At 36.6% G+C, this 14,006-nt stretch overlaps 1 protein-coding gene across 1 annotated transcript in view; it reads right to left on the minus strand.

Annotated features, from left to right (window-relative positions):
- Nucleotides 1-13,523, minus strand: part of dgkb (diacylglycerol kinase, beta) — a 61,485-nt gene extending 47,962 nt beyond the window's left edge. Inside the window, 14 exon segments of the mRNA XM_056270819.1 lie at nucleotides 38-136; nucleotides 210-332; nucleotides 574-690; nucleotides 989-1,077; nucleotides 1,562-1,679; nucleotides 2,099-2,209; nucleotides 2,295-2,316; nucleotides 2,318-2,367; nucleotides 4,340-4,344; nucleotides 4,792-4,836; nucleotides 9,038-9,065; nucleotides 9,067-9,141; nucleotides 10,171-10,247; nucleotides 13,401-13,523. Of these exon segments, the coding sequence (XP_056126794.1) occupies nucleotides 38-136; nucleotides 210-332; nucleotides 574-690; nucleotides 989-1,077; nucleotides 1,562-1,679; nucleotides 2,099-2,209; nucleotides 2,295-2,316; nucleotides 2,318-2,367; nucleotides 4,340-4,344; nucleotides 4,792-4,836; nucleotides 9,038-9,065; nucleotides 9,067-9,141; nucleotides 10,171-10,247; nucleotides 13,401-13,470 (1,029 nt within the window). The 5' untranslated portion in view covers nucleotides 13,471-13,523.
- Between the last annotated feature and the right edge of the window lie 483 nt (nucleotides 13,524-14,006).

Consider the following 14,006-nt stretch of genomic DNA (forward strand, 5'->3'; position numbering starts at 1 on the left):
TCGAACTCTACAGTGTGTGTGAAAGTGTGTCATTCACCTGTAGCCCCTGTCCATCCACTGACACAGAATTGGTCCTTTGTATTTCCCCCCGGCCTCTTGATTGGCTGGAGTCTTTTCTCACAGTAGACTGTCTCTCCTGCAGTTAAAGGTCACATGTAAAGGTCTAAAAGGGCTGAGCTTTCTATAACCATCGATTTCAAAAATAACACAGGAAAAGAAATATGAGATATTACCAGTACTACAGGACATATAGTGTTTGGAGGAAGGATGTGATCTCTCAGTGGTCCGCAGTCACATTCGGGTTTGACGTGTGAAGCACACTTGTTGTGTAGCTGTAGAACATAACTTTAAAACACATCAGACAATTCAACAATATTATTTTATGTACAGACTTATGTTACTGAACAGGCCTAAATGTTGAATTTATCAAATAAGTATGTCTACTACTACTATTAAATTGTGTGCAAGTTTCACAAAAATAACTTTAATAATTGGATAACATGCCTTTAAACATGCCCCAAACATAAAAACTGTAATAATTATTTGTAATGAGAAAGAAAGTGATAAACTCACAGTAATCTGGCACCAGACATAATGAAGACCCGTAAGACCCTGGTAACACTTGATGGTTTTGTGACACTTATCACACTTGCTTGGACAGTTTCCCTCAAGCCAGAAATGATGCATAATCTATTCAAAAACACATTCTGTTTTATATATATATATATATATATATATATATATATATATACACACAGCATAAAGAAAGGAAGAAAGAAAATACAGACAAAGGAGTATGCGTTTTGATTAAGACTCATCATTGGTGTATTTGGGTCTCTTTTTAAACCAGGTTAATCATGTAATTAGCAATGCTTAGAGAGAGAATTTCTTTCTAATTTCATTAGCTGAAAAGAAGCCCTTGGTCTAAGCTCCGTGGAACATTGGTGATCCAAGCGTGCTGGTTTTTAAACACTACAATTCGACGCACCTCTGTGTTTTTCTTGGATTTGACGTTTGTTTTGATGCAGGACGGGGGGGCTCGAGCCACACATCTCTCGTGAACGGTGCACTTACAGACTATGAACCAGACAGACAGAAAATTAATTCACAAAGTAATGTAGAAATGTTTGGATGATTTGTTACTGGTTCCTAGTCTATCAATTTCTATAATTTGAAATATTTTAATGTGTATTTTAATTATATTTTAATATTTATATTAAATAATAATTGCTTATTTAATATCAAATATATTTTTATAGTTATTTATTTAAATAATATCTACTTCACCGAAGTACGAAAATATTTATTTTTTAAAAGTATAGAAATTAAAGTATATATATATATATAGTAAATTAAATATTATCTCACAACCATCTTAAAATATTTGATTGCATTTGTTTAAAGATGAGATATTTAATACACCAAGTTATTTATATTCCAAATGAAAGTAATCACATGATTTTTTACTTGTATTTGTCAATTTGTACTCATCGAATAAGGCAAAAAATAAAAAAATAACAGAATCATCTAGTGATCAATGTAATAAATGTTGTGAACTAACAGGAACAGCACAGGCCTTCCTTCCCCAATCCAATCAACATATTCAGACACAGGTTACAATATGCAGGTTTACTGAAGTGCTTCAGTCTCCACACATGCTGCCCGTCATCCTTTACATTCTGCTAGAGAGAGAGAGAATGAGAAAGACAAAGATGACAGTGAGAGAATGAGAATAAGACATCAATGAGGACTTGACAATGACAATACAACTGTAATAAAAAACATTACAACATTCACATGAAGGCGATTCTGGAATCCTACTGGGATAGGTCTTGAAAAGTGTCAAATATGCATCGTTAACAATTTGGAGGTCATGCCAAATATATCAGACACCAGACCACTAATGCAGCTGTCAAGGCATTTCAAATGAGTGGAGGACTCCATCTAGTGGGTAAGGAGAGTGTAACGTCAATTTACCAACTGATGAATCTGTTCTTCTGGCTTAGATGAATGGATAGATGGAGAGACAGGTGGACTGGATGGATGGTGGGTAGTTGGACAAACACATATACATTTTTAAAACTGAACTGGTAATCACATTTTCGAGTCCCAGCAGCACTAGCAGAGGAATGGTGGTCAAGCCCCCCTGGACCCACTCTTCAAGAGAAACCATCCCAGTGTCAATCTCCTGCATCAATTCCTTCAGAATCTACACCCCACAAACACCAAAAGAAAGGTAATAATCAGAAAACATGGTCAAATTCTGAACAAGATCAAATTCTATTTAATCTTACTGGCTTCAGTTCTGTTACGTCACTCCAGATACTCTGCAACATGCATCATCTGAGAGATAATGTGCTCTAGTTCCTGTTCAAGAGGAGCAAACTTTCTGCATTACATCACTGCAACTCTACACAAAGATCAAGGCCGGCATTCGAAATCCCATTAACTTAAATGATTTCTTTGTGCCTGATAAAAAAATTGGGGTTGAGGTAACGCATTACAAGTAACGCAAGCTACGTAATCAGATTACTTTTTTGAAGTATCAAATATCTGAGTTACTTCGACAAATAAGTAACGTAAGTTACTTTGTTTTCCCATTTATTGACTGAGAAATCAAGAGTAAGTGCAGAGGCATTGTGTGCACTGTCTAAACATGATGGTTATTGTAGTTCTAGATTAAATGTGAACAAGCATTTACTCATCTCAGTTGAGTAAAATGTTTGTTTCTTTTTAAAAATATATCTTATATATTTGTTAAAAAGTAAATCTTCTACTAGCATGTTGTTCTGTCCTAGCTAGTACACTGTAAAACAATTATATGATCAATAAGTTATAACAGCATATGATTAAAAAAAAAAATTCAAGTCAGTTTAATGTAATTTAGGTTGAAATGACAACCATCCAAGTTGATAGTACTTAAATATTTAAAGCTGCAGTCCGTATCTTTTCCTCTTTGTCGCCATCTCTCTGTTCGAAATCTGTAACTGCAGTGATTCGCGGAATTATCATCTTTACGTGGGTTGTAAATCGGCATGAAACAGCGCTGATGAACACAGTGCTTTGAGGCGAGTGCTGCTGTCACTCACCGCGCTGTGTGGATACTGTCATACAGAATCACAGATTCACTTTTTGAAAGTTTGACCAACATAAGAATTTTCATAAGAAAATGTCTTCTGAACAAGTAAGTAAAATCCATTTTTGTTCTGACCAACTAAGGGGGAAAAAGCATTCGACATAAGCTTCGTTAGATTTAATCAACGCGATTTACAGCAACCGTGCAAAGTATAGCCTACTTTGTTCTCAAATTGTTCATGTTAACAACATCACATCAGCATTGCGTGACTAATGTTAAATTTAATGTGTTTTATGGTTACCTTTGCAGTTCAGAATTCATATTCTCCATAAAAGCAAAACGAGAAAGGCACAACAAAGGAAACTCCATAACTGTGTGAATTAAGAAAACGTACTGTTACACGATTGAACTATTGAAATGTCTTAACTTACTTGTTCAGCAGAAAAAAGCCGTCTCTTCTTCCGTTTTGAACCCCTTCAAAACACGGAGTTCACGCACTTTTCAAAAGCCCCGCCGATGTTTAAATCCTTGTGTTCGCATGAGACGGTTTCTTTCTCTTTCTCTAGCCACCTTAAATCCGAAGTACGAAGTCTTTTGGGTTTTATAACTGCTGAATCTCCAGTTGACACTGATGATTGTTGTTTAGATCTTTCTGGATGCCATAAGTTTAATTATGTAAAGTGCTGCGAGAAAAGCCTATACATCTAAACATCTCGTCACGCGCAGTATAGCCGGCTAGCCGAAACTCCTTCTTTATGTGTACGGGTGTGACGGTATGACACAGAGACATGCTCGAATTTCCCGCGGAAACCCACCAGTACCACTGGAATTAAAATCATTATTACAAGCTAACCGTTTTGAATCTAGCTATGGCAAGCAGATAGTTTTGACCACTGGCAGAATAAGTTTTTTTTAATATAATTATTTTGGATTATTTTTAACTTAAAAAAGTTACGGACTGGAGCTTTAAGGCAGCTACTCTTTTTATAGTGCAATGGGCTTTATTAGCTTAAACCATCCAACCTGTTAAGGTCCACCTTGTTACACACTGCTTCGTAAAAAAGTCATGTAACAGGGTGGAAAGACTCCATAGAATATAGTATATAGCATGAAAGTATGTGATTTTGGATGCAGCCTCAGTGTAGGGACGCTTAATCCTGCACCACGAGATCTACCTTTTTACAAAAAAAATGTTTTACCTCCAACTTAATCAAACACATCTGACACAGGTAATCAATGTCTTTGAGTTCATTCAAAAATTACAGAGCCTAGGGTAAGGAGCAAAACTGAGCATCCATCATTTAGTGTATGAAAACAATTCAGCGTTAAACCACTAGATGGCGTATTCAGGGGTTTAAAAGACACGTAATATTCAATAATACTGCATTCTTGATCTGACTGCACTGATACTGTTGGATGAGAATAAAACTTGAACTGAATTGAGTAGCTGAATCGACTGCTTCATAATAGACAATTTTTGCAACATCAAACTGTAACTGAATTGAATCAACACTGAACTGACTCGAGCTGAACACTGACACTATTGTCTTCTATAGAATTATAATTTAGCTCATATTTAAAGAAGTTTGCATCACTGATTGTTATTTTCCTGTTTATTACTGTGAAGCTGCTTTGAAACAATCTGTATTGTATAAAGTGCTGTATTAAGAGGGCTTGACTTGACTTAACGGCAATAAACTGGAGGGACTGCTTACTGTCTAAAAACCCGTTCCCATCAGTGTCATAAAGCCGAAACATAACTGTGACAGAAACAAAGAGAGACTGAGAGAGGTTGAAAGAGAAAACACTGCAGTTTTACAAGGATAATTTATGCATCTGATAGGAGCACTGTTTAAATAGCTAATTCTATATCCTTCAAAATAGGATAAAAAAAGGATATCTATGAAATGAACCTCACAATACAGAGTGCAATCTAAGCTTTTATATGAGGCATCATAAAGTGAGTGTTACCATGGAAACCAGCAGCTCAGCCAATAGCAAAATCTCTCAAGAAGTCAATTTAATCAGGTTTAGCACAATTTAAACTAGACTAGCACGTCACAGACATCCTTTATGCAAACCGATTGTTCTTTCTTTCATAATAATGACTCAGAGGTGCTATCAGCCAGAGGTTATTAGAATCTGAGCATTTCAGCAGTTTAACCTTGTCTGTCTGCCCATAGCAACAGGTTTCTATGGAAGTAAAATAATGTCAAATGTTTTTGAAATAAAAAGCCTGTTGAATTGCACTACTTGAAAAAAATAGGCATTGCATTAACCATGCTTGCATTTTTATGCATTGTATTTTTAGGGCTTGCATTTATATGGGCTGAAATTTAGCATGGTTGAATATTTAAGCTGTGAATATTTCAAACACATTTTCATTATTAAAAATTCAATAATCCATATTCACCATTCATATTTCATTTCCAAAATATTCAAACTGTTTAGAAATACAACCAATAATATTCAACTGGCAATTTTCGGTCCATTTTATTATGCTATGCAAATTCGCTTCCACAAATTCAGTGGTTCAAATTCGACAGTAAATTCAACAATGACGTCCAGGAACTGCAGGAAAAGCAGAAGATTGCCGAGCATAATCTCCATCTGCTGTTAGTCGACATCACCAGCAGGGGGTGCAAAAGCGCTTGTTGTTGACGAAGACATTCATTCATAAAATGGAAATGATTATCTGTGACAGTATATGCGGAAAAGATGATAAACACACAAAAGCTGTGTTTATGTTTCATTCAATAACTTCATTGTTACTTTCCCTGTGTATTCTACAAGTCATCAGCTTTCTCTACCATGAACAGGATTATAATCGGTTTCCCTCAATACCTCATACTCAAGGATTCCCTTTCCGTTGGGAAAAAACGCTTAACACACATACAGTGATATGAAAGACCAATCTTGCACCTTATTGGGGATGTAGGCTGTAGGCTACTATATAGGCTACAGGCAAGAAGATGGACTCAGATAATAAACTTTACGCGCAAAGTTTCATGCTGAGCGTTTCGTGATATACTGGCATAAAATCAACACTTGATCAATTAATACTAACACTTTCTATTCTATTCTCTCTCTCTCTCTCTTTCTCTCTCTCTCTCTCTCTCTCTCTCTCTCTCTCTCTCTCTATATATATATATATATATATATATATATATATATATACACTCACCGGCCACTTTATTAGGTACACCTGTCCAACTGCTCGTTAACACTTAATTTCTAAGCAGCCAATCACATGGCGGCAACTCAGTGCATTTAGGCATGTAGACATGGTCAAGACAATCTCATGCAGTTCAAACCGAGCATCAGTATGGGGAAGAAAGTTGATTTGAGTGACTTTGAACGTGGCATGATTGTTGGTGCCAGAAGGGCTGGTCTGAGTATTTCAGAAACTGCTAATCTACTGGGATTTTCACGCACAACCATCTCTAGGGTTTACAGAGAATGGTCCGAAAAAGAAAAAACATCCAGTGAGCGGCAGTTCTGTGGGCGGAAATGCCTTGTTGATGCCAGAGGTCAGAGGAGAATGGCCAGACTGGTTCGAGCTGATAGAAGGGCAACAGTGACTGAAATAACCACTCGTTACAACCGAGGTATGCAGCAAAGCATTTGTGAAGCCACAACACGCACAACCTTGAGGCGGATGGGCTACAACAGCAGAAGACTCCACCGGGTACCACTCATCTCCACTACAAATAGGAAAAAGAGGCTACAATTTGCAAGAGCTCACCAAAATTGAACAGTTGAAGACTGGAAAAATGTTGCCTGGTCTGATGAGTCTCGATTTCTGTTGAGACATTCAGATGTTAGAGTCAGAATTTGGCGTAAACAGAATGAGAACATGGATCCATCATGCCTTGTTACCACTGTGCAGGCTGGTGGTGGTGGTGTAATGGTGTGGGGGATGTTTTCCTGGCACACTTTAGGCCCCTTAGTGCCAATTGGGCATCGTTTAAATGCCACGGCCTACCTGAGCATTGTTTCTGACCATGTCCATCCCTTTATGGCCACCATGTACCCATCCTCTGATGGCTACTTCCACCATGTCACAAAGCTCTAATCATTTCAAATTGGTTTCTTGAACATGACAATGAGTTCACTGTACTAAAATGGCCTCCACAGTCACCAGATCTCAACCCAATAGAGCATCTTTGGGATGTGGTGGAACGGGAGATTCGCATCATGGATGTGCAGCCGACAAATCTGCGGCAACTGTGTGATGCCATCATGTCAATATGGACCAAACTCCCTGAGGAATGCTTCCAGCACCTTGTTGAATCTATGCCACGAAGAATTGAGGCAGTTCTGAAGGCAAAAGGGGGTCCAACCCGTTACTAGCATGGGGTGCCTAATAAAGTGGCCGGTGAGTGTATATATATATATAAAGTCCTAAAATGCCTACGTGTATTGCATTAGCTTAAACTGGGATCATAGCACTTGCATATTGTTGTCCTCCTATTGTTAGTTTAACTGTAATCGCTTTGGATAAAAGCGTCTGCTAAATGACTAAATGTAAAATTGGCTTGACATTGGACATTCGCACATTTAGGGACCGTCTCTAAAGTTGCATACAACATTGGCAAGTACGTTTCTAACAATCGCAAACTTAAATTTATTTGAATAAATATCAAAAAACCAAAGGGTGCGCATTATGCCTGACACTACATGAACACTTACAGTTGGTTTTATGACTGTAAGTCGTTCTATTCAAATGCTATTGAAGTTAGAAACGTGTACACCAAAGTCGTATACACTTTAGAGACGGTCCCTAAATGTGCGAATGTCCAACATCAAGCCAACTTAATGCCAGTCTATCACTGGGAAACGCTTAGCTGTGCGCGTTATTCTGAGTCCTTCTGCTTGCCTGTGAGTTTGGACTTTTACATCACTAGTCCATTAAGCTACGTTAAGCGTATATGTCCAGCAGGGGAATCCTGAACTATTGAGCGAAACCCTAATAGCCTGCATGCAGCACATCGCCACAATATAAAGTTAAGGCAACTAAACAACCAAGAGAAATATATGTCAACCTCAAAAATGTAACATTGGATCTGTATATCCGCATCGGGGAATAAAATTATTATCTGGTTCACGGTAGAGAAATATGCATGTAGGCTACACAGGAAAAGTAACCGTGAAGGCACCGAATTTAACAAAAACAGCCGTCATAATAATCACACAAATAAACTTACATTGCTGTAAATGAGTTTTATGAATGAATGACTTGCTCTAATTTTGCTGGTCTTCGTCAACAACAAGCGCTTTTGCACCCCCTGCTGGTGAGGTCGACTAACAGCAGATGGAGATTATGCTCGGCAATCTTCTGCTTTTCCTGCAGTTCCTGGACGTCAATGTTGAATTTACTGTCGAATTTGAACCACTGAATTTGTGGAAGCGAATTTGCAAAGCGAAATAAAATGGACCGAAAATTGCCTGTTGAATATTATTGGTTGTATTTTTAAACAGTTTGAATATTTTGGAAATGAAATATGAATGGTGAATATGGATTATTGAATTTTTAATAATGAAAATGTGTTTGAAATGTTTTTAATTGAAATATTCACAGCTTAAATATTCAACCATGTTGAATTTCAGCCCATAAAAATGCAAGCCCTAAAAATACAATGCATAAAAATGCAAGCATGGTTAATGCAATGCCTATTTTTTTTCCAAGTAGTGCAATTGAACAGGCTTTTTATTTCAAAAACATTTGAAATTATTTTACTTCCATAGGTTTCTGAACTAGCAGCCTAGAATTACAATTACAAAAGCTTCCAGTAGATGGCAGCACAGCCTCATGTTTTCTCCATTTTGGAAACCAGTTGGCAACCAATTACAGAACCAAATGGAAACCCAACACAATATAAAGAGTGTGTTCCACATCACAAAGAACTTGCGAGTGTTTAAATAAACATGGAATGGAATAGTTATAGTAGGTGATCCTACATTCTAGTTTGTCTTCTGGTCGTCCGCCCTGGCTCCAGGAGAGAGAGGTAGCAAATCATATCCTTCAGCTGGATTGTGCCGAGAGGTTCGCCTTTGGTTGTCACCTTTGGCGGAGTGCAGTTTCCCTTTATCAGCTTTAGACTTTGTAAAGCACAATTTGAGTATGTTTAAAGCGCACTGTGTATTTGCTATGTTTTGGCAAGAACAGAAACTAGAAATCACTGGAATCTCCATTTTTGGTCTAACTGTTGTCCTGGAATATTGTTGCAGCTCTATTGCAAAGTTGTACAATTAAAACTGAACACAAGGAATAAACTAATAACATTAAATTATATAATATATTAAAATGGAAATTAATATTATGTAATTTATTCCTGTGATCAAAGCTGAATTTTCAGCATTACTTCAGCCTTCAGTGTCACATGATCCTTCAGAAATCACTCTAATATGATGATTTGCAGCTCAAACAATTATCATCAATGATGAAAACAGCTGTGCTGCTTAATAGAAAAGTTCAAAAGAACAGCACTTATTTGACATAGAAATCTTTTGTAACGGTACAAATGTCTTCACTGTCACTTCTGATCAATTTAATGCATTTTTTACACTGCTTTAACTCATCAAAATAAGCAATTTTCTACTTTTTTTCATTTGCTTTAACTTATCAAAATAAGTTAAGCATTTTTTAAAATAAGTTATACAAGATTCTTTTAATTTTTTTAAGTCGGTTTAATGTAATTAAGTTGAAATTACTTAAATATCCAAGTTGATATTTAAAAAGTCAATTTCCTGCTGAAGGTGATTTCCCCCGTTACTCGGTTAATACTTCATACTAACATAATAACTGCATTATCAGGCTGTAAAACTATAAAAAGACAAATGTCCTGATTGAAGATTTCTGGCTTCTACGCAGAACAAAATGACAAGCAAGAGGCATCTTCAGTAAATGGATGCCAAGCAATTATGGAAAGACAATGGTTTCATTACCCAATACAAACATCATATAGTTTAATGGTTCTAAAATCTGTTGAAATTAGATTATCATCATAACATTCGGTCGAGTACAGCATTCTTAGCTCAGCATGAACACTGCGATATAATGTGCTTCACAAGAGCATGAAGAGTTGCAATACCTCTTCAGGATTATACTTGGCCAGAATCCCATCTCCGTGAAACTCCTGGAGAGCATCTCTTAGTTTCTTCGTTGTGTCTAAGACAAAGGAGTAAAATAAGAGGAAGATAACAGTTAAGACAGCGTAAGGAAATTTAGCTCAAGACATTTAAGGGTCAATGATGTGTTGATGTACTGCTAAATTATGCCCCAAAAAAACTTTTTTATGATAAACATGTCTGATGTTTGAAGGAAGAAGATCTTTCGGCATTTTTTGGATATGGCAAGGTTACACTACCATTCAAAAGTTTGGGATCAATAAGATTCTTAATGTTTTTATTTTATGCTTCCCTTGCATTTATTTGATGAAAAAATACAGTAAAACTATTATATAAAATATATTAATGTATTAATAATTGTTTTATATTTTAAAATGTAACTCATTCCTGTGATGGTAAAGCTGTATTTCCAGCATCATTACTCCAGTCTTCAGTGTCACACGATCCTTCAGAAATCATTCTAATATACTGATTTGAAGAACAGTATACTGAATCCTACGTGTCGCAAAAATGTCTGTGACTTCTCTTATAAAACAGCATTTTTTCAGTGTAAACTATGAAAATAAATACAATCCAAAACTAATTTGTATTGCCAAACATGCGTAGTTTAGCCGATGCGCTGTCGATTCAATAAATAAGCCGTTTTCCCCAAAAAATGTATTCAGATTAGTGAAGCCTCTCCTCCATTGACATCCATTAAAATAAATGGCCTCTGGTCTCCTTACCTGCATTACTCTCGCCTTATCCTACATCTTGGATGGCATTAGGGTGAGTAAATTTATCAGGAAATTTTCATTTTGAGGTGAACTAATCCTTTATGGCTCCTAGAAGGCATTTCAGGGAGTTCAGAAACAGTGTTTACTGATATAAAGAAAAATGTAGTGGACCTTTTGTAACTTTTCAGACCCTTTTTATGTTCAAACAGCAACATTACACAATAAAGAAATTTGAAAATGTAAAAAAGCATAACTTTGAGGAGATCAGATCATCTCTATCCTTGAGTCTGATGATGGTAGAGCTCACAACTATCAAACCTAGCAGACATTCATTCAGCTGCAGAGAGATGTATCCCTCCTTCCTCTTCAATAATGGCCCATATTGTCGTACTGAACGCTAGCCAATCACAATGAGAGAAGCCCAGGCCTGGCACAGGAAACAGCGGGCTCTGGGGGCATCAATTATTTAGATTACTCAATTAAATGCAGAAGATCTCTGTTCTCTGCATACGTAATGAAAGATCTTCTCTTTGACAGTGAATTTGTTATGTATGAATGCAGGTTTTGGGGTAATTAAATGGCGCACATCTGTATCTTGATCTTTATGTGGTGGTTTATGTGGTGTGCAATAGATCCTTTATTATTGTTATGTCAAGCAGATTTTTGCTACTAAAACGGTCTAATAATAGTTGTGTCTCTTTATCTTAATGGTAAATATAATACATAATGGGTGGAAAAAAACTTGGACAGCAAACACTTACTAACTGTTTTTTACTAGCAAACATTTACTAACCGTTTCCTCCAAAAAGAGATTATAGATGACACTTCGGGCAGACAGACTGACTCCCACCACAGCATTAGCGCTCAAAGGAATCAATGTTCATCATAGATGGATTATTTATTTAGTGGAATTAATAACTGTCTGTCAGAATTTTCTCTCCCATCATAGTCTGGTACCGATTGGATTAGTCTGAAGACTTAACCTTAAGCTCCAGACAGGAAATGACATTTCCTTAAGTGACACATGCACAAATGGTGTTAAATGGTTCGATTTTTATTCCTGTGAACTGGCAACCTGTCAGTTTCTCTGCAAGGATATTTAGATGATTTAGAGGCTTTTTGGAGATACTGAAGAATAAACTGTGAATGATGAATTGAATTTAAACTACACTGTAAAAAATATTTGTGTCTTGTTTTTCAGTACAAATATCTAAACATTCTTAAACAATATACATTTTCTTGAGAAGAAAAATTACTTAAGATATTAAGTCTTATTTTCAGGAAAAGAAAAAATCAAAATTAAGTGAGTTTATGCTTAAAACAAGAAAAAATATCTGCCATTAGAGTCAGAAAAACAAACAATTTTTAAGAGAAAGCTAAATTATTTTCCAGACCCTATTGGCTGATAATTATTTATTGTTTGAAGTATAAATACCTTGAGTAAATGTCTTCTCAAGTAAATGTATCTTGATTAAAGCTGCAGTGCGTAGTTTTTCCTCTTTGTCGCCATCTCTGTTCGAAATCTGCAATTGCAGTTATTTGAGGAATTATCAACTTTACGTGGATTGTGCCTCGGCACGGCACAGCGCGGATGAATCCAATGTTTGAGGAGAGTGTGCAGCTGTCAGTCACCGCACTGGTGTGGATACTGTCATTCAGAATCACAGATTATACTTTTTGGAAGTATGACCAACATAAGAATTTTCACCGGAAAATGTCCTCTGAACAAGTAACATCCACTTTTGTTCTTCTGACCAATTAACTGAAAAAAGGTTAACAACATCAGCATTGCGTGACTACATTTAATGCCCTTCCGATATTTATCCTCGTTTTCGCATGGGCCCGGTTGCAGTCTCTTTTTCCAAACTCTCAAAAGAGTCTTTTGCATTTTACAACAGGTGAATCTCCAGTTGTCAGATTGTCGTTTGAACTTTTCTGGATCCGCCATCAAATTGAAAAGTTTAATTATATCAAGTGCTGTGAGAAAAGGCTATAAAACTCCACCTCCAGCATCCTCACACGCAATATAGCTTATACTAGCCGAGACTCTTCTTTATGTGTACAGATGTGTGTGTACAGATGTGACATAATGACGCAAAGACATGCTCGAATCTCCCGCGGTACCACTGGAATTAAAAACACTATTACAAGCTTACCGTTTTGAATCGAGTTAAGGCAAGCAGATAGTTTTGAAAACTGGCTGGTTATGTACTTGCTCAAATTTATTTTGGATAATTTTTAACCCAAAAAAGTTACGGACTGCAGCTTTAAAGAACTTTTTTTTAAATGTATGAAAACATTTAAAAAACTTTTTAAATAATTTAAAAACTCGCCCATCTCAAAAATGTAAATTTAACAAATGTTTAAGTTTAAGTAAACATAACTGAATTGAACTATAAATGACGCATTGATAAACAAATATTGGACAAATTTGGTCTAAACTAAACAACTGAAAAATAACAAAACAAAGGCCTTACAGTGTGCATAGTCTTGAAGAAGAGAGAATTCGTTCGGGCTCAAAGTGACGAACGTTTCTTCATTAGACATGCTGCCCAGTGTTCCTCTGCCTCGGTTTACATTCCAGAATAAGATCCACCAGCTCAGCCTCTGAGGAGAGAATGAGAAAACTGTCAGTCATCCTTGTGAATTTTACAAAACTGATCATTGCAGTTATGCAGTATGTCATATGTTCAGGGTTCGAAATGACTTATGACTCTTGGGGGGTCCCCTAAAATGTATGTAATTATAAAATGATCAAAAATTCTGAAGACTACCTTGCTACACTATGTAGCCTACTGTAGGCAAAATTATATGGACCAATGTCAGGGTTTTTCCTGGCTCAAAATGAGGCAGAGGTGGAAAATCATAACACTAGGGGGCTATGTGTTATGTGTCCAGGTGACACATGTGTCCAGGTGTTATGTGTCCAATCCAAGCCTGCTGTTCGCGCTCACCTTATCACAACTTATAGCTCGTTCACATTCTCACCAGCGCACTTGGATCGGCGTTCGTAGATCGACTGGTAAAGACTGTATTTCAAAGATGGCTTCTGCCTATATACGCGAAGTTGACTGTATGTTTAA

The sequence above is a fragment of the Rhinichthys klamathensis genome, unplaced genomic scaffold (assembly GCF_029890125.1).
Source record: "Rhinichthys klamathensis goyatoka isolate OS25496 unplaced genomic scaffold, OSU_Roscu_1.1 h1tg000308l_1, whole genome shotgun sequence".
NCBI classification, from domain to species: Eukaryota; Metazoa; Chordata; class Actinopteri; order Cypriniformes; family Leuciscidae; genus Rhinichthys; species Rhinichthys klamathensis.